The following is a 17,864-nucleotide window of genomic DNA, read 5'->3' on the forward strand; positions in this document are numbered from 1 at the left end:
TCGGCCACTGCGAGTTCTGAAGTCCCATCGAGCACCGGACAGGCATCCACCAGTCCCGCTGTGTCAGGGTCGACCGCCACGCCAGTCACACTGAATCCCACGGAGAGCAGCACCGTCTCTGCGTCTTCTCAAGCCACAGACTCATCTGCCGCGAGCTCCACTGAAGGTGCAGGTCATGTGACCATGTCAAGCCCTGGTCTCTTGCCTAGCACTTCTGCTGGTTATCCGCCAGCAACATCTTTCCCTCCACGATCTCCATCCTCTACAACGCCCTCAGAGGATTCCACATCAACAGTCTCTGCTCACTCTTCCCACAGCACACACAGTCCCAGTCCTGCTTCCCCATCAACGCCAGCTGAGCGCTCTACCGCCGCAGCAGACGCTGCTCAAACATCCTCCACTGTCACGGGGGACACAACCATCTTCTCCTCTGTGTCTGTGTCATCGGAACCCACAGTTTCCACGGAGGCTTCCCCTAGCTCGGCCACTGCGAGTTCTGAAGTCCCATCGAGCACCGGACAGGCATCCACCAGTCCCGCTGTGTCAGGGTCGACCGCCACGCCAGTCACACTGAATCCCACGGAGAGCAGCACCGCCTCTGCGTCTTCTCAAGCCACAGACTCATCTGCCGCGAGCTCCACTGAAGGTGCAGGTCATGTGACCATGTCAAGCCCTGGTCTCTTGCCTAGCACTTCTGCTGGTTATCCGCCAGCAACATCTTTCCCTCCACGATCTCCATCCTCTACAACGCCCTCAGAGGATTCCACATCAACAGTCTCTGCTCACTCTTCCCACAGCACACACAGTCCCAGTCCTGCTTCCCCATCAACGCCAGCTGAGCGCTCTACCACCGCAGCAGACGCTGCTCAAACATCCTCCACTGTCACGGGGGACACAACCATCTTCTCCTCTGTGTCTGTGTCATCGGAACCCACAGTTTCCACGGAGGCTTCCCCTAGCTCGGCCACTGCGAGTTCTGAAGTCCCATCGAGCACCGGACAGGCATCCACCAGTCCCGCTGTGTCAGGGTCGACCGCCACGCCAGTCACACTGAATCCCACGGAGAGCAGCACCGTCTCTGCGTCTTCTCAAGCCACAGACTCATCTGCCGCGAGCTCCACTGAAGGTGCAGGTCATGTGACCATGTCAAGCCCTGGTCTCTTGCCTAGCACTTCTGCTGGTTACCCGCCAACAACATCTTTCCCTCCACGATCTCCATCCTCTACAACGCCCTCAGAGGATTCCACATCAACAGTCTCTGCTCACTCTTCCCACAGCACACACAGTCCCAGTCCTGCTTCCCCATCAACGCCAGCTGAGCGCTCTACCGCCGCAGCAGACGCTGCTCAAACATCCTCCACTGTCACGGGGGACACAACCATCTTCTCCTCTGTGTCTGTGTCATCGGAACCCACAGTTTCCACGGAGGCTTCCCCTAGCTCGGCCACTGCGAGTTCTGAAGTCCCATCGAGCACCGGACAGGCATCCACCAGTCCCGCTGTGTCAGGGTCGACCGCCACGCCAGTCACACTGAATCCCACGGAGAGCAGCACCGTCTCTGCGTCTTCTCAAGCCACAGACTCATCTGCCGCGAGCTCCACTGAAGGTGCAGGTCATGTGACCATGTCAAGCCCTGGTCTCTTGCCTAGCACTTCTGCTGGTTATCCGCCAGCAACATCTTTCCCTCCACGATCTCCATCCTCTACAACGCCCTCAGAGGATTCCACATCAACAGTCTCTGCTCACTCTTCCCACAGCACACACAGTCCCAGTCCTGCTTCCCCATCAACGCCAGCTGAGCGCTCTACCGCCGCAGCAGACGCTGCTCAAACATCCTCCACTGTCACGGGGGACACAACCATCTTCTCCTCTGTGTCTGTGTCATCGGAACCCACAGTTTCCACGGAGGCTTCCCCTAGCTCGGCCACTGCGAGTTCTGAAGTCCCATCGAGCACCGGACAGGCATCCACCAGTCCCGCTGTGTCAGGGTCGACCGCCACGCCAGTCACACTGAATCCCACGGAGAGCAGCACCGTCTCTGCGTCTTCTCAAGCCACAGACTCATCTGCCGCGAGCTCCACTGAAGGTGCAGGTCATGTGACCATGTCAAGCCCTGGTCTCTTGCCTAGCACTTCTGCTGGTTATCCGCCAACAACATCTTTCCCTCCACGATCTCCATCCTCTACAACGCCCTCAGAGGATTCCACATCAACAGTCTCTGCTCACTCTTCCCACAGCACACACAGTCCCAGTCCTGCTTCCCCATCAACGCCAGCTGAGCGCTCTACCGCCGCAGCAGACGCTGCTCAAACATCCTCCACTGTCACGGGGGACACAACCATCTTCTCCTCTGTGTCTGTGTCATCGGAACCCACAGTTTCCACGGAGGCTTCCCCTAGCTCGGCCACTGCGAGTTCTGAAGTCCCATCGAGCACCGGACAGGCATCCACCAGTCCCGCTGTGTCAGGGTCGACCGCCACGCCAGTCACACTGAATCCCACGGAGAGCAGCACCGTCTCTGCGTCTTCTCAAGCCACAGACTCATCTGCCGCGAGCTCCACTGAAGGTGCAGGTCATGTGACCATGTCAAGCCCTGGTCTCTTGCCTAGCACTTCTGCTGGTTATCCGCCAGCAACATCTTTCCCTCCACGATCTCCATCCTCTACAACGCCCTCAGAGGATTCCACATCAACAGTCTCTGCTCACTCTTCCCACAGCACACACAGTCCCAGTCCTGCTTCCCCATCAACGCCAGCTGAGCGCTCTACCGCCGCAGCAGACGCTGCTCAAACATCCTCCACTGTCACGGGGGACACAACCATCTTCTCCTCTGTGTCTGTGTCATCGGAACCCACAGTTTCCACGGAGGCTTCCCCTAGCTCGGCCACTGCGAGTTCTGAAGTCCCATCGAGCACCGGACAGGCATCCACCAGTTCCGCTGTGTCAGGGTCGACCGCCACGCCAGTCACACTGAATCCCACGGAGAGCAGCACCGCCTCTGCGTCTTCTCAAGCCACAGACTCATCTGCCGCGAGCTCCACTGAAGGTGCAGGTCATGTGACCATGTCAAGCCCTGGTCTCTTGCCTAGCACTTCTGCTGGTTATCCGCCAACAACATCTTTCCCTCCACGATCTCCATCCTCTACAACGCCCTCAGAGGATTCCACATCAACAGTCTCTGCTCACTCTTCCCACAGCACACACAGTCCCAGTCCTGCTTCCCCATCAACGCCAGCTGAGCGCTCTACCGCCGCAGCAGACGCTGCTCAAACATCCTCCACTGTCACGGGGGACACAACCATCTTCTCCTCTGTGTCTGTGTCATCGGAACCCACAGTTTCCACGGAGGCTTCCCCTAGCTCGGCCACTGCGAGTTCTGAAGTCCCATCGAGCACCGGACAGGCATCCACCAGTCCCGCTGTGTCAGGGTCGACCGCCACGCCAGTCACACTGAATCCCACGGAGAGCAGCACCGTCTCTGCGTCTTCTCAAGCCACAGACTCATCTGCCGCGAGCTCCACTGAAGGTGCAGGTCATGTGACCATGTCAAGCCCTGGTCTCTTGCCTAGCACTTCTGCTGGTTATCCGCCAACAACATCTTTCCCTCCACGATCTCCATCCTCTACAACGCCCTCAGAGGATTCCACATCAACAGTCTCTGCTCACTCTTCCCACAGCACACACAGTCCCAGTCCTGCTTCCCCATCAACGCCAGCTGAGCGCTCTACCGCCGCAGCAGACGCTGCTCAAACATCCTCCACTGTCACGGGGGACACAACCATCTTCTCCTCTGTGTCTGTGTCATCGGAACCCACAGTTTCCACGGAGGCTTCCCCTAGCTCGGCCACTGCGAGTTCTGAAGTCCCATCGAGCACCGGACAGGCATCCACCAGTCCCGCTGTGTCAGGGTCGACCGCCACGCCAGTCACACTGAATCCCACGGAGAGCAGCACCGTCTCTGCGTCTTCTCAAGCCACAGACTCATCTGCCGCGAGCTCCACTGAAGGTGCAGGTCATGTGACCATGTCAAGCCCTGGTCTCTTGCCTAGCACTTCTGCTGGTTATCCGCCAGCAACATCTTTCCCTCCACGATCTCCATCCTCTACAACGCCCTCAGAGGATTCCACATCAACAGTCTCTGCTCACTCTTCCCACAGCACACACAGTCCCAGTCCTGCTTCCCCATCAACGCCAGCTGAGCGCTCTACCGCCGCAGCAGACGCTGCTCAAACATCCTCCACTGTCACGGGGGACACAACCATCTTCTCCTCTGTGTCTGTGTCATCGGAACCCACAGTTTCCACGGAGGCTTCCCCTAGCTCGGCCACTGCGAGTTCTGAAGTCCCATCGAGCACCGGACAGGCATCCACCAGTCCCGCTGTGTCAGGGTCGACCGCCACGCCAGTCACACTGAATCCCACGGAGAGCAGCACCGTCTCTGCGTCTTCTCAAGCCACAGACTCATCTGCCGCGAGCTCCACTGAAGGTGCAGGTCATGTGACCATGTCAAGCCCTGGTCTCTTGCCTAGCACTTCTGCTGGTTATCCGCCAGCAACATCTTTCCCTCCACGATCTCCATCCTCTACAACGCCCTCAGAGGATTCCACATCAACAGTCTCTGCTCACTCTTCCCACAGCACACACAGTCCCAGTCCTGCTTCCCCATCAACGCCAGCTGAGCGCTCTACCGCCGCAGCAGACGCTGCTCAAACATCCTCCACTGTCACGGGGGACACAACCATCTTCTCCTCTGTGTCTGTGTCATCGGAACCCACAGTTTCCACGGAGGCTTCCCCTAGCTCGGCCACTGCGAGTTCTGAAGTCCCATCGAGCACCGGACAGGCATCCACCAGTCCCGCTGTGTCAGGGTCGACCGCCACGCCAGTCACACTGAATCCCACGGAGAGCAGCACCGTCTCTGCGTCTTCTCAAGCCACAGACTCATCTGCCGCGAGCTCCACTGAAGGTGCAGGTCATGTGACCATGTCAAGCCCTGGTCTCTTGCCTAGCACTTCTGCTGGTTATCCGCCAGCAACATCTTTCCCTCCACGATCTCCATCCTCTACAACGCCCTCAGAGGATTCCACATCAACAGTCTCTGCTCACTCTTCCCACAGCACACACAGTCCCAGTCCTGCTTCCCCATCAACGCCAGCTGAGCGCTCTACCGCCGCAGCAGACGCTGCTCAAACATCCTCCACTGTCACGGGGGACACAACCATCTTCTCCTCTGTGTCTGTGTCATCGGAACCCACAGTTTCCACGGAGGCTTCCCCTAGCTCGGCCACTGCGAGTTCTGAAGTCCCATCGAGCACCGGACAGGCATCCACCAGTCCCGCTGTGTCAGGGTCGACCGCCACGCCAGTCACACTGAATCCCACGGAGAGCAGCACCGTCTCTGCGTCTTCTCAAGCCACAGACTCATCTGCCGCGAGCTCCACTGAAGGTGCAGGTCATGTGACCATGTCAAGCCCTGGTCTCTTGCCTAGCACTTCTGCTGGTTATCCGCCAGCAACATCTTTCCCTCCACGATCTCCATCCTCTACAACGCCCTCAGAGGATTCCACATCAACAGTCTCTGCTCACTCTTCCCACAGCACACACAGTCCCAGTCCTGCTTCCCCATCAACGCCAGCTGAGCGCTCTACCGCCGCAGCAGACGCTGCTCAAACATCCTCCACTGTCACGGGGGACACAACCATCTTCTCCTCTGTGTCTGTGTCATCGGAACCCACAGTTTCCACGGAGGCTTCCCCTAGCTCGGCCACTGCGAGTTCTGAAGTCCCATCGAGCACCGGACAGGCATCCACCAGTCCCTCTGTGTCAGGGTCGACCGCCACGCCAGTCACACTGAATCCCACGGAGAGCAGCACCGTCTCTGCGTCTTCTCAAGCCACAGACTCATCTGCCGCGAGCTCCACTGAAGGTGCAGGTCATGTGACCATGTCAAGCCCTGGTCTCTTGCCTAGCACTTCTGCTGGTTATCCGCCAGCAACATCTTTCCCTCCACGATCTCCATCCTCTACAACGCCCTCAGAGGATTCCACATCAACAGTCTCTGCTCACTCTTCCCACAGCACACACAGTCCCAGTCCTGCTTCCCCATCAACGCCAGCTGAGCGCTCTACCGCCGTAGCAGACGCTGCTCAAACATCCTCCACTGTCACGGGGGACACAACCATCTTCTCCTCTGTGTCTGTGTCATCGGAACCCACAGTTTCCACGGAGGCTTCCCCTAGCTCGGCCACTGCGAGTTCTGAAGTCCCATCGAGCACCGGACAGGCATCCACCAGTCCCGCTGTGTCAGGGTCGACCGCCACGCCAGTCACACTGAATCCCACGGAGAGCAGCACCGTCTCTGCGTCTTCTCAAGCCACAGACTCATCTGCCGCGAGCTCCACTGAAGGTGCAGGTCATGTGACCATGTCAAGCCCTGGTCTCTTGCCTAGCACTTCTGCTGGTTATCCGCCAGCAACATCTTTCCCTCCACGATCTCCATCCTCTACAACGCCCTCAGAGGATTCCACATCAACAGTCTCTGCTCACTCTTCCCACAGCACACACAGTCCCAGTCCTGCTTCCCCATCAACGCCAGCTGAGCGCTCTACCGCCGCAGCAGACGCTGCTCAAACATCCTCCACTGTCACGGGGGACACAACCATCTTCTCCTCTGTGTCTGTGTCATCGGAACCCACAGTTTCCACGGAGGCTTCCCCTAGCTCGGCCACTGCGAGTTCTGAAGTCCCATCGAGCACCGGACAGGCATCCACCAGTTCCGCTGTGTCAGGGTCGACCGCCACGCCAGTCACACTGAATCCCACGGAGAGCAGCACCGCCTCTGCGTCTTCTCAAGCCACAGACTCATCTGCCGCGAGCTCCACTGAAGGTGCAGGTCATGTGACCATGTCAAGCCCTGGTCTCTTGCCTAGCACTTCTGCTGGTTATCCGCCAACAACATCTTTCCCTCCACGATCTCCATCCTCTACAACGCCCTCAGAGGATTCCACATCAACAGTCTCTGCTCACTCTTCCCACAGCACACACAGTCCCAGTCCTGCTTCCCCATCAACGCCAGCTGAGCGCTCTACCGCCGCAGCAGACGCTGCTCAAACATCCTCCACTGTCACGGGGGACACAACCATCTTCTCCTCTGTGTCTGTGTCATCGGAACCCACAGTTTCCACGGAGGCTTCCCCTAGCTCGGCCACTGCGAGTTCTGAAGTCCCATCGAGCACCGGACAGGCATCCACCAGTCCCGCTGTGTCAGGGTCGACCGCCACGCCAGTCACACTGAATCCCACGGAGAGCAGCACCATCTCTGCATCTTCTCAAGCCACAGACTCATCTGCCACGAGCTCTACTGAAGGTGGAAATCATGTGTCTACGTCATTCCCGCGTCCCTTCCTTACCACTTCTGGAGATTATCCACAATCAACATCTTTCATTTTAGGACTTTCTGCATCTCCAACACCCTTAGTCGTTTCCACCTCAACATTCTCTTATAAGTCTTCCCCCAGCACACACAGTGGCAATAATAGTTCCTTATCAAGCCCAGGTGAGCTTTTTACCCCTGTTTCATTTTCAATACGTAGCACTTTGACTCTCATAGATGGGTCACGTCATATACAAGTAGTTTTCATTTGACCAAACGTATTGTTTCCTTCAAAAAATATGTTTTTTTGTATAAATCCTAAGGTCATTCTCCATTTTTGTAGACTTCACCAACTTTCCACTAGCAGCAGTGTCTCCGACTGACCCCCCTTACATTCAGTGAGGTTTTCATTTTCTGTGTAGGCACCCCTGCATTGCCTAAAGCTGTAGTGACCTTGAATTCCACCTTTCCATAAGAGGATTTCAATTTTGCTTCTAGCATACTTTCAGTTGAGTCCTTCTCCACAACTTGTGGCTATTAAGAAACACACAGCTCTGTCACTGTGGTATCCCATTTTTTCACTGTCCTCTCAGGTTCATCTTATCGTTAATGCCTACCAGAATGTTTCTACACTAGTAAGAATGCAAGTCTTTCTTCCCTGTCTGTGCATGGTGAATTAATATCTACCAGTCTGTTCTCTGGGCTAAAACCTACATTGCCTCCCTAAGCATCCACTGTCTACCCAATAGCATCTGATTTGTTCCACCCCACTGGTTTAGTTGTTAACTTCTCCACATTTGTCAGTGAAAGTGGTGTCTACACATCAAGCCCTGGTGAATTATCCTCCATTAGATTGGTGTCTGAACAAAAAACCTCAATTTTCTTTGAAGAGCCATCTCTCTACACTACCATTTGTGATTTGTCTGGTTTTACAGTTTCTGTTGACACCTCCTCTATCACTCCTCATGGGAGTCCTGCATCCTCATCAGGTTCTGGCCTATGGTTGCCTTCTACTATACCCACTGAGAAATCCAGTGTCTCCACCACTACCACTTATTCTTCTAAGGCAGCCAATCCATCTCATGCCCCGAGATACCACAGGATATCCTAGTCCATTATCCTCATCAAGTCCCACCCACTCTTCTGCTTCCCCAGTCACCAATGGACAAACATTCACCACTTTGAGTGAGGATTCCACTTTTCTCATCAGTAGCAGTGATTCTGCCAACCATTGATTTCTACTTCCATCCTCTGTGCCGCAGACATCCCTAGTCCTGCATCTTCGTCAGCTCTTACTTCTTCCTCTATAACTAGATCCATCTCTGGACTGGCAGCCACCACCCTCGGTGGAGGATCTACAATCTTCCAGAGCAACTTGGGGTCACCAAACACAACAGTGTCATCTGACATCTCCCAAACCACATCCCTGGTGCTTCTTCTTCAGCATCAGCTACTTCTGGATTCTCCTCTGGGGCAGTCTCTGACTCTTCTTCAGACATTACAACTTCTGTTTTTTGTCCTCCACTTTACCAGGCTCCACTGGTTCTCCAGTCCCTGGGTTCAGTACCACTTCAACTCTGCGTCCCCCATTCACTAGCAGACACACAGCTGTGATGACAACCCACTCTCCGGCTACAACACCAAGTAAGTCTCCTTGTATATCACTTTCTGGACCCCTTCTATTCATCTTCCCTTATCAGCTAATCAGCTTTGTCCTCCTTGTGGTCTTTTTCCACCCTTGTAGTACTTTCTTGTTGACAGTGCACATCATTCACGGGGAATACATTTTTCCCTTTTGATTTGTAGGGCCCTTGTTTTCTTTTCATGTCCTCTTTTATCTCGTGCTTCCTTCCTCCCTGTGCCCTCCTCCTTTCCCCACTATCTCCTGGGGGTTGAGGTGGCAGCAGAGGAATCTCAGTTGCTGCATGATCAACTGGTCCCATCCGCATCTTTCAATGCAGTGTCTGAATCATGGGGCCTGAAACAGGAGTCGGTGTTTTTGTGTCTTGGGCTTCCATGGTAACTTCTGTGAATGTTCTACCGCTTTGCAGGGCAGTGCTACAATGGGACCATTTGGAATGGAAAAGAATGTGTCTGTCCCCAAGGCTACTCTGGTTACCAGTGTCAGTCCCCCGTGGAATATGTCTTCATAGGTAAAGACCTTTTTTGAGACTTTTTGAGATCATCTCCACATCCTTTAAGCACTTAAAATAGGAGGGCAGCACTGGAGGGATCATTTGCTACCACTGCCTAATTGTAGAGAAGAAAATGTGACTTTCATCCAAGACAAAATGCAAATAGAACACAGACCTTCTGCCTCCCCCTCCAAGGCCCTTTTCACTTGCTAGCCTGCCTCTCTCATCAGGGTGGTCATCTGGAGCCTTCCACTTAGGTCTCACTGTGTCATGATCCTGACCACTAGCTCCTCCTGGTATCCAGAGACAAGGGGCAGAAGTTTCAGCTACTCCTACCTGCCTTTTGAGTTTCCATCCTCCCTCCTACACACTTTCTCTACTTCCACAAAGCCAACAGATGAAGAATTAACCAATCATGAAAGGCATTACTGGGAGGTTGTTGTCTCATGCACGTGTGGCCTGTTCCCACAGAAATCCCGAAAAAAATCAATGCCACTGTAGACGTAAGAGTGAAAGTGACTAACTGGAATTTCACAAAAGACCTCAATGACAGCCTCTCCAATATACACCAGGAGTTCGTTAAAGTATTCAAGAGTCAGGTAAGAGCAGAGGAAGCCTAGATTCCCCAAAGTGAGAGGGGATGCCAGGGCTCGTCTTGACTTACTGTTCAGGGTTTCTCAGCTCATGGGTCCCTTCAGTCTTCCTAAGTCTTGAGAGGAGATCCTCTGAGAGCTTCCTTCCTTGAGCCCTACCCCCCAACACATTCTGGAAAAGAGACTATCCCTATGCCTTCCCTTCATTCTTTCCTATGGGCTAATACAGGGGCTCCTTGGGGAAAGGAGGTTCTGGGGTCCTGCCCCTGGGACAGAGAACAGAGGCTGCTGCACACTCCACGTTTCTATGAGCTCAGCTGTCTTATTTCTTTCAGATGGATAAAGTTTACGGTGGCAATGACTTTCCCCAATACAGAGGCGTGATCATTATGAGACTGCTGTGAGTATGGGGGTGGAGAGATGTATAGACTATGGGAAGCTCCTTCTCTCTTGCCTGCTCTCCTGCCTCCTCTTATCATGAATGGTTAGAGTATCAATATCTGGATGGGTCATAAAGGCTCCCAGCTTGAAGGCAACACCTGAGGGCTCTGAGACCATGCATTCATTCATTCAGCATTCACCCATTTAACAAACTAGTATTGAAAGCCTACCCTGTGCTAGGTGCTGGGGACACAGTTGTTCTGGTCTTCATGGAGCTTAGAGTGGCAGAACACAGGTAGCAGAATGGCTGTGCAGTCTGGCTAGAGTTATGCTAAGGGACACATAAGATGCAATGGGAGAGGTCCTGAATGCAAGCTCAGTGAGATGGAGGGAAGTCTTCCTGGAGGAAGTGACAGCTAAGCTGAGGCTTGAAGGATGAGGAGGAATGAGCCAAGTACAGGGAAGGGAAGGGGAAAGAGTTACAAGAGGAAATCGGTGACCATGAGCCTAGAGGTGAGAGAAAGGAGGGCAGATTCCAGGAACATGAAGCACACGTGGCTGCTTGAGGGCAAAAGGTCTGTAGTGGGAGAGGAGGTTGGAAAGGTGACCTGTGCCAAGTTATTAAGATGCGAAGCATCAGCAGTTGTGGCCCATGTGGGATAGTATCTGATTTGCACTGCAGACAACTCAATCTGGCTGCAGAGCTGAGAATGAGTGGGCAGGGGAGGGAGGAGACAGTAGCCTGGACCTGAGATGTGATAATGAAGTAGAAGAGTAGTCCAGTGTGAAAGGTCTTTAGTAGGCAGGACCATGGGATTTTAATGGGTGTTTGAGGAAAAGGAGGAATGACACCAGGTTTCTCGGCTGCTGGCAGTGTGGGGTGCCCTTTGCTGGGATGAGGAACGTAAGGAGGAGCAGGATGGGGGAAGAAGATGATGAGTTTGGCTTGGGCCTTGTCAAGCCTCAAGTGCCTGGGGCCCAGGCACGTGGAATGGTTGAGTGATGGAGCAGTTGATGGTCAAACATGTGACAGGAAGGGTCTACAGACACTGGCATTGGCATCCCTTGATAGTCCTCGCTGGAAGCCCTGGGAGTAGACCAGATGGCCAGGGCAGTCATCACAGCATGGAGAAAAAGATGTCCCAGGGAAGAAGCATGGGAAGCACCAGCATTTAAAGGATAGGCAGGAGAAGTAGAACTCTGAGAGTGCAAAGAAGCAGACAGAGGGATGGGAAGGGAGCCTGGGGGGTGTCAGTTCCCAACATGTCAAGGGCCCGTGGGGTTCCATAGCCCAGCATCCTCCAGCCCCACCCAGCATCAGAGCCATTGTTTCCATCTCCATTCTGGCTCAGTATTTTGTTGGTTCAAATGCTCCTGGGTCCTGCTCCTGTCTTCTCTGTCACAATGGCTTTGAGTAGTGATAGACAAGCTCAAGATCTCTCCACTCAGGGCATTGCTGACCATCTAACAACAAGCTTCTGGGTTAGAATCCAAAATTTCTAAGGTGACCTCATGTTTCTTCATTTCTGAAAGCTTACTTATCTGTTTTTCAAAATATAATCCAATAGCTTGTATTTAAAATTTTTTTAATCTGAAAGACTTTCATTGTGGTAAAATAGCCATAGCATAAAATCTGCCATTAACCACTAAATTCACCGTCTTACATGTATGGCTCAGCAGCATTAGGTACATTTACATTGCTGTGCAACCACCACCACCATCCATCTCCAGAACTTTTTCATCTTCCCAAACTGAAGCTCTATACTCATTAAACAATAACTCCCAATTCCCCCTCATCCCACATCTGGCAATCACCATGCTACCTTCTGTCTCTAAGAACTTGATTACTTCAGGGACCTCATATTACTACTCATAAATACTCATACAGTAGTTGTCTTTTTATGACTGGCTTATTTAACTTAGTATAATGTCCTCAAGGTTCATACCTGTTGTAGTATGTCTCAGAATTTCCTTTCTTTTTAAGACTGAATAATATTCCATTGTATGAACAAACATTTTGTTTATCCATTCATCTGTTGATGGGCACATAAATTGCTTCTACCATTCAGTTGTTATGAATAACAGTGCTACGAACGTGGGTGTGCAAATATTTCTTCCTGCCCCTGCTTTCAATTCTTTGGGCTAGGTGCCCAGAGGTAGAATTGCTGGACCATATGGTCATTCTATTTCTAAGGATTCAATTTCTCCATGTCTTTGCCCAACAGCCTCCATTTTTAGGAATGAATTTCACCCATTGGCATATATTGTAATCACAGGTTTACTCTGCAGCCTCCCTCTAGGTTGTTAACTGCTGGAGGGAAGAATCTCTGTTCTGTCCTGCCTCTGGGTCATACGGCTAATTTTTTCTCATCACCCCTCTTGCTTCTTGCGCCCCACTTGCTGGGAAGGTGGGCAACACGGGGTAACTGATGATTCCTGGTTCCAGCCCTGGTAGTGTTGTGGTGGAACATGAAGTTGTCATGGAGGCAGACTTCACTTCAGAGTCTCAGCCGCTGTTTGCAAACCTCACTAAGATCATAAGGGCCAAGATTATGAGTGAGACCGGAAATCTACCCAGCAATTCTGAAGTGTGCAAAAGTAAGCCCACCTAAAACCCCTTGATATTGGTGGGGAAGGGATGGGAGAGGTCCCTTATGGAGGTCTCAGCCCCACCCCCACACTCTGCATCACTCCTCTCTTCCGGAACTCCAGAGACCTCCCTGGAGGAATCCAGAAGTCAAGCCCGGGTACCTTCCCCAGACTCTGTGCTGCTCCCGGCAGCTCCTCCCAGTCCTGGGCTGAGGTTGTCACCAGCCCTAATGTCCCCATCTGAGCCAGCTCACAGGCCCAGCTGCCTCTAGGGCTGGGCCAAGACCCTACTAGTCTTGGCCCCAGCAAGGAGGAAGGGCAGGCTGGCTGCCCCTAGGGGGCAGAGGGTGGCACATCTGTTTTGTTCTTTCCCTCCACCCTCGGCAGATACCTCACTCCTGTGCTACAACAAGGAGGACACCTTGGTGAATGAGACTGCAAACCTTGGCTTTGACCTGCAAGGTAAGCAGCTCCGCAGAGTGTGGACAGTAAATCTGGGGCCTAGGGGCATGTTCACCTGGCTGAAGCTTCCTTCCTGCCCCCTACCCGCAGAGCAATGCTCTCAGAATGTTGCGAAGGACTTCGCCCAATTCTACTATGTGGATGATCTGAATGGGAAGCTGGCCTGTGTGACCAAGTGCACCTCAGGGACGAAGTCGCAAATGAACTGTCACCACGGCCAGTGCCAGCTGCAGCAAAGTGGCCCCCGTTGCCTGTGAGTGCCTGTTCCCTCTAAGCCCAGCATTTACCCTTTCTGGTGGCAGGACCCCACCCCCCCCGACAGTCACCCAAGGGGGCAGGGTGGGGGCAGGCAGAGCTTGCAAGGCACCTCCTCCCCCATCCTCTACATCCCTCTTTCCTCTGCCCTGGTCTCCCACCTCCCATCCCCACCAGAGTGACGGGGAGGTGCAAATTATAGACACAGGCATCACAGGACCAAGCAAGCCCCTTCCTGAAAAAATTCCAGTTATCAGTTTCCAAATCTGTATCTATGGATCTCTGTCTTCATCTATCATTCATTTCCCTGACATCATCCCAGCCACCATGCCATTATCCCCTCCAGCTGTAGCTGGGCCACTACATATTTGAGACCATAAATTGAAGTACAAAATAAAAAACGTGTTAACAGGCTGTCAAAGTGCCAACTACTTAGAGATTAGATGGGCGAATATCACAAGTCTTGGACGAGGTACCCGGTTCTCTCGGATTCTGAATTCCTGCCCTGCAGATCCGTGGTCCCTGCGTCCCCTCACCACCCCGTAGCCTTGGGGACTCAGGGAAGGCGCCCAGCAACTGCCCTCAGGGGGAGAGCGGGTTTCCTGTGCTTTGACATTGATTTTTTCCTTTTGGGAGACTGGGTGCATGAAGGATGCTGGTGGGCTAGCCTGAGCGTGTGTGTGTCCTCAGATGCCTGAACTCAGACACGCACTGGCACTGGGGGGAAAGCTGTGAATTCAGCACCAGCAAGAGCATGGTGTATGGGATCGTGGGGGCCGTGGCGGTGCTGCTGGTGGTCTCAGTGGTGGTCCTGACCGTCTTACTCAGCCTATCCCAGAGAAAACTGTACAGGTGGGCTTCTGGGGCTGGGGCTGGGGCTGGGTGTGGGAGAGGGGCCCACAGTCAGAATATCCTGAGGCTCTGCTCCTTCCAGCTCAGCAGTCAGCTGAGGCCCAACAGGGGTGGGTGAGGCCCTGCCCCTCCCAGTCCCTCCCAGCTCCTGCCAGTCCCTCCCAGCTCTGGGTCCAGCAAAGGGCAGTCTGCTGATCTGATAAGAGATGTGTCTGGCAGAGAAATGGAAACAAAAGCTTATGTTCTGAAATTGGATTACGTAATGAAACTACCTGGCCCTTGTTATCACCTTGGCTGCCATAGGGCAACACTGTTGCACAAGCATGCTTTCCCCAGCTGTAAAATGAGTAAGAGCCACCTGAGAAGGCTGAGGAATGCCCAGCAGAACACAGGGCCGGCAATCAAGGGAACTGCCCTGGCTTTAGTCCAGTGTCTCCATCTTACAGATAAGGACAGTGAGGCCCACGGAGGGCTGGGGGGGTGGGGGCAAGCCATGGTGACATCCCCAGGCCCCTCCCTGACTCCGGGCTTGGCCAGCACAGCCCCTTCTGGAAGCAGAGGGTCAGAGGTCTCGGAGCCCCCTCCCCTGCCTCTCTGCCACCCAGCTGCTCACGGCCTTTCTATTGGCAGGCAAGAGTACAACCTGTCTCGAGGGTGGCAAGAAGAAGACATCCCTGGCAATTTCCAGAGCACAGGCGTCTGGGAAGGTAGATCTCCTCGGGGCCGGGTGGGGCAGGAGGGAGGCTGAAGTGCCGCAGGCAGACTCAGCGTGCTTGTGGGTGACACGGACGCACATCCTGCCAGCCCGCCCCACCTCCGCGGCGGTCGCCAGGCTCCCCTGCATCCTCCTGACCCCGAGCCCCCACAGGCAGCCCCTGCTGACCCTCCAGCCTTTTCTCGGCTCCTGCCTGTCAAGTTCTGTGCACGCCAGTCTGTGGCCCCTGCCTTTGCATAGACTGCGCTGCTTCTGGTTGCCTGGGTCTCTGCGCACTCCCTTCGCCCTCTGTTTCCAAGGTCCAATTCATATGCTGCCCCTCTGAGCAGCTTCCCGTGGGTTCAGCCTGCTCTGGCTCCCAGCGCTCCTCACGGCCCTGCGCCCAGCTGCCGTGGAAAACCCTTCCTAGTTCTTCCTGACAACCATGATGGAGGGGTTTCAGGGATGGCTGAGAGCCTGCTTCTGCCCCTGGAGGCCACCCCCAGTGCGTCAGACGCACACGGTTAGTGGGATGATAGGGCCACGGCCAGCACTTTGCCCCAGCCCAGGGTGGGGCGGAGATCAGACAAGGCTGCAGATGTGTGTCCTCTGAGCCAAGACCCAGGGCAGCGGTGGTGAGTAAGCCACGTGTTTCCTGCTTCCGTGAACGTAGAGCCCAGGGGGCAGCAAGGCCTTGTCCCCTGATTGGAAGGGAAAAGGCATTCCAGGCAGGGGGCCCTGCTGAAGAAAGGACGAGGAGGTGGGCGAGAGCACCATCTGTGGGGGACCCAGGGGCTGGGCATTGGAACGGGAGCATGACAGAGCCAGATCAGGGCTGGTCAGCGGGCCATGGCAGGGCGCCCGCTGGAGGGGCACCAGACTTGCGTTTGGAGCAGTTCATTCAGGAGGATTTGAGGGGGACAGCACAAAAGCGGGGATTCCAGGGAGGGAGCGGCACAGTAACGCAGGCAAGGGATGTCGAGGTTGAGCGGGGGCGTGGGGACCGGGAGGCGTGGACAGCAGGTGACACAGTGCAGACAGACACCAGTGAGCCAGGCAGGGCGTGTTTTTGGCAGGCTCCAGGCGGGGATGACGGAGACGGGGCGCACTGGGGACAAGCAGCAGGTGGGGCGTGCTGGGGGTGGGGCTGGTGGACTGCAGTGGGGGAGGCGCCCCAGGTCTGGCCAGTCTGAAGCCTGGGGAGAGGCCTATGGCCTCTGGGCAGCACGGGGAGTCCGCTCAGCTCAGCCCACCTTAGGGACACAGCAGGCAAGGAGGGCCGCAGGGAGAATCTTGAAGGAGGCAGCAAAGGAATGTGCTGGAAGATGCCAGCAGCACCTGGAGCCCAGGGCCCGGAGGCTGAGGAAGAAGTTTATCTGCAAGATGGGCACAGGGATGCTGGACGTGTGCCAACTCAAACAAGATTCCAGACGCAGCTGCTTTCTGTCTGCTGTGGCTACCGTTGCCATGAGGAAGTGTGCAGGGTGACCCCGAGCAGTCCCTTCTTCCTGCCCCACCCAAAGCAAGTGAGCCCTGTGCCCGGGGCCCCTGCTCACCAGGCTGTGACTTTTGGCAGAGGGCTGCTGCTCTGGTCCCCTCCTGTCCCTGCGTCACCCTGGGCCATCTCCCCTGGCCCCCGCCTGAGTCTCAGATGGGCAGTGGGAAAGGAGTTTAGGGCAGCTCTGGGGCTGACTCCTCTAACCTGTTCCTTTTACTGGAAAAAAATCCCTCCTCTGTGCCTCTTCCGCTTCCTCCAGGCTCGCTCTCACCCCAGTACCTCTCCCTACAGGTCAGAATCTGAAGGGGGACACATTTGCCCTTGAAAGCATTTACAGAAACTTCCAGCCTTCCCTGCACAACGTGGACCCCAACAGAGAGGTGACTCAGGAACCACCCCCCCCCCCCCACAGCTAGAGGCTGCTCCCCTGCCCCACCCTCCAACCTGGGGCTGCCTGGGGAGGGTGGGGCACCCCCAGCCCAGAGGCAGTTCACTTCCCCTGGACGTGGCCATCGCCGTGGCCCCCTCAGCCTCACCTCCTTTCTCCCACCCCCCAGCTCCACATTCAGAGGCCCACAGTGGTGACAACTCCTCAGTGAGGGGGACAGAGACTCCCACCCTTCACCCAGATCTGGAAGACAAGACAGCGGCCGACAGAGCTCTGCACAAGCCCCAGGGCCACCAAGAGGAACCAGACGTCAGGGCCTGAGGACAGCCCTCTCAGAGCTGGTGGGCTTGCCCTGCCTCACTGCTGAGAATGCCCTCTGCTCCATCACCCTCCATTCAGGAGCCTCAAGGCATCTTGTTTGCCTCACAGTGACACCCACTCTGGAATTTCCTACCATGAAGGAGCTTGGGATTGATGTATATATACTAATATGTATAAAGTAGATAACTAATGAGAACCTGCTTCATAGCACAGGGAACTCTACTTCACTTTTCTGTACAGTAGAAACTAATACAACATTGTATAAAAAAAAAAGAAAAGAAAAAAAAAAAGCAAGTCTTACAGTGCAGAGTGTAGCCTGCGTGG

General features: G+C 54.6%; 1 protein-coding gene across 1 annotated transcript; it reads left to right on the top strand.

Moving 5' to 3' along the window:
• Positions 1 to 6,903: 6,903 nt before the first annotated feature.
• LOC130860999 (mucin-12-like) lies at positions 6,904 to 17,430 on the top strand. Its single transcript, XM_057749507.1, has 11 exons — positions 6,904 to 7,366; positions 9,424 to 9,525; positions 9,979 to 10,106; positions 10,436 to 10,500; positions 12,928 to 13,079; positions 13,458 to 13,532; positions 13,623 to 13,785; positions 14,478 to 14,639; positions 15,270 to 15,346; positions 17,123 to 17,211; positions 17,389 to 17,430. Exons 1-11 carry the CDS (start codon positions 6,904 to 6,906, stop codon positions 17,428 to 17,430), a joined length of 1,518 nt encoding a protein of 505 aa, XP_057605490.1.
• The last annotated feature ends 434 nt before the right edge of the window (positions 17,431 to 17,864 follow it).

The sequence above is a fragment of the Hippopotamus amphibius genome, chromosome 9, assembly GCF_030028045.1.
Source record: "Hippopotamus amphibius kiboko isolate mHipAmp2 chromosome 9, mHipAmp2.hap2, whole genome shotgun sequence".
Lineage (NCBI taxonomy): Eukaryota > Metazoa > Chordata > Mammalia > Artiodactyla > Hippopotamidae > Hippopotamus > Hippopotamus amphibius.

What these genes read in the sequence shown, in the direction of transcription:
- LOC130860999 (XM_057749507.1), top strand. Translation starts at nt 6,904, where the DNA reads ATGTCAAGCCCTGGTCTCTTGCCTAGCACTTCTGCTGGTTATCCGCCA. An exon ending in GTGATCATTATGAGACTGCT is followed by an intron (nt 10,501 to 12,927) that starts GTGAGTATGGGG and finishes TCCTGGTTCCAG; the next exon opens with CCCTGGTAGTGTTGTGGTGG. An exon ending in CAAAGTGGCCCCCGTTGCCT is followed by an intron (nt 13,786 to 14,477) that starts GTGAGTGCCTGT and finishes GTGTGTCCTCAG; the next exon opens with ATGCCTGAACTCAGACACGC.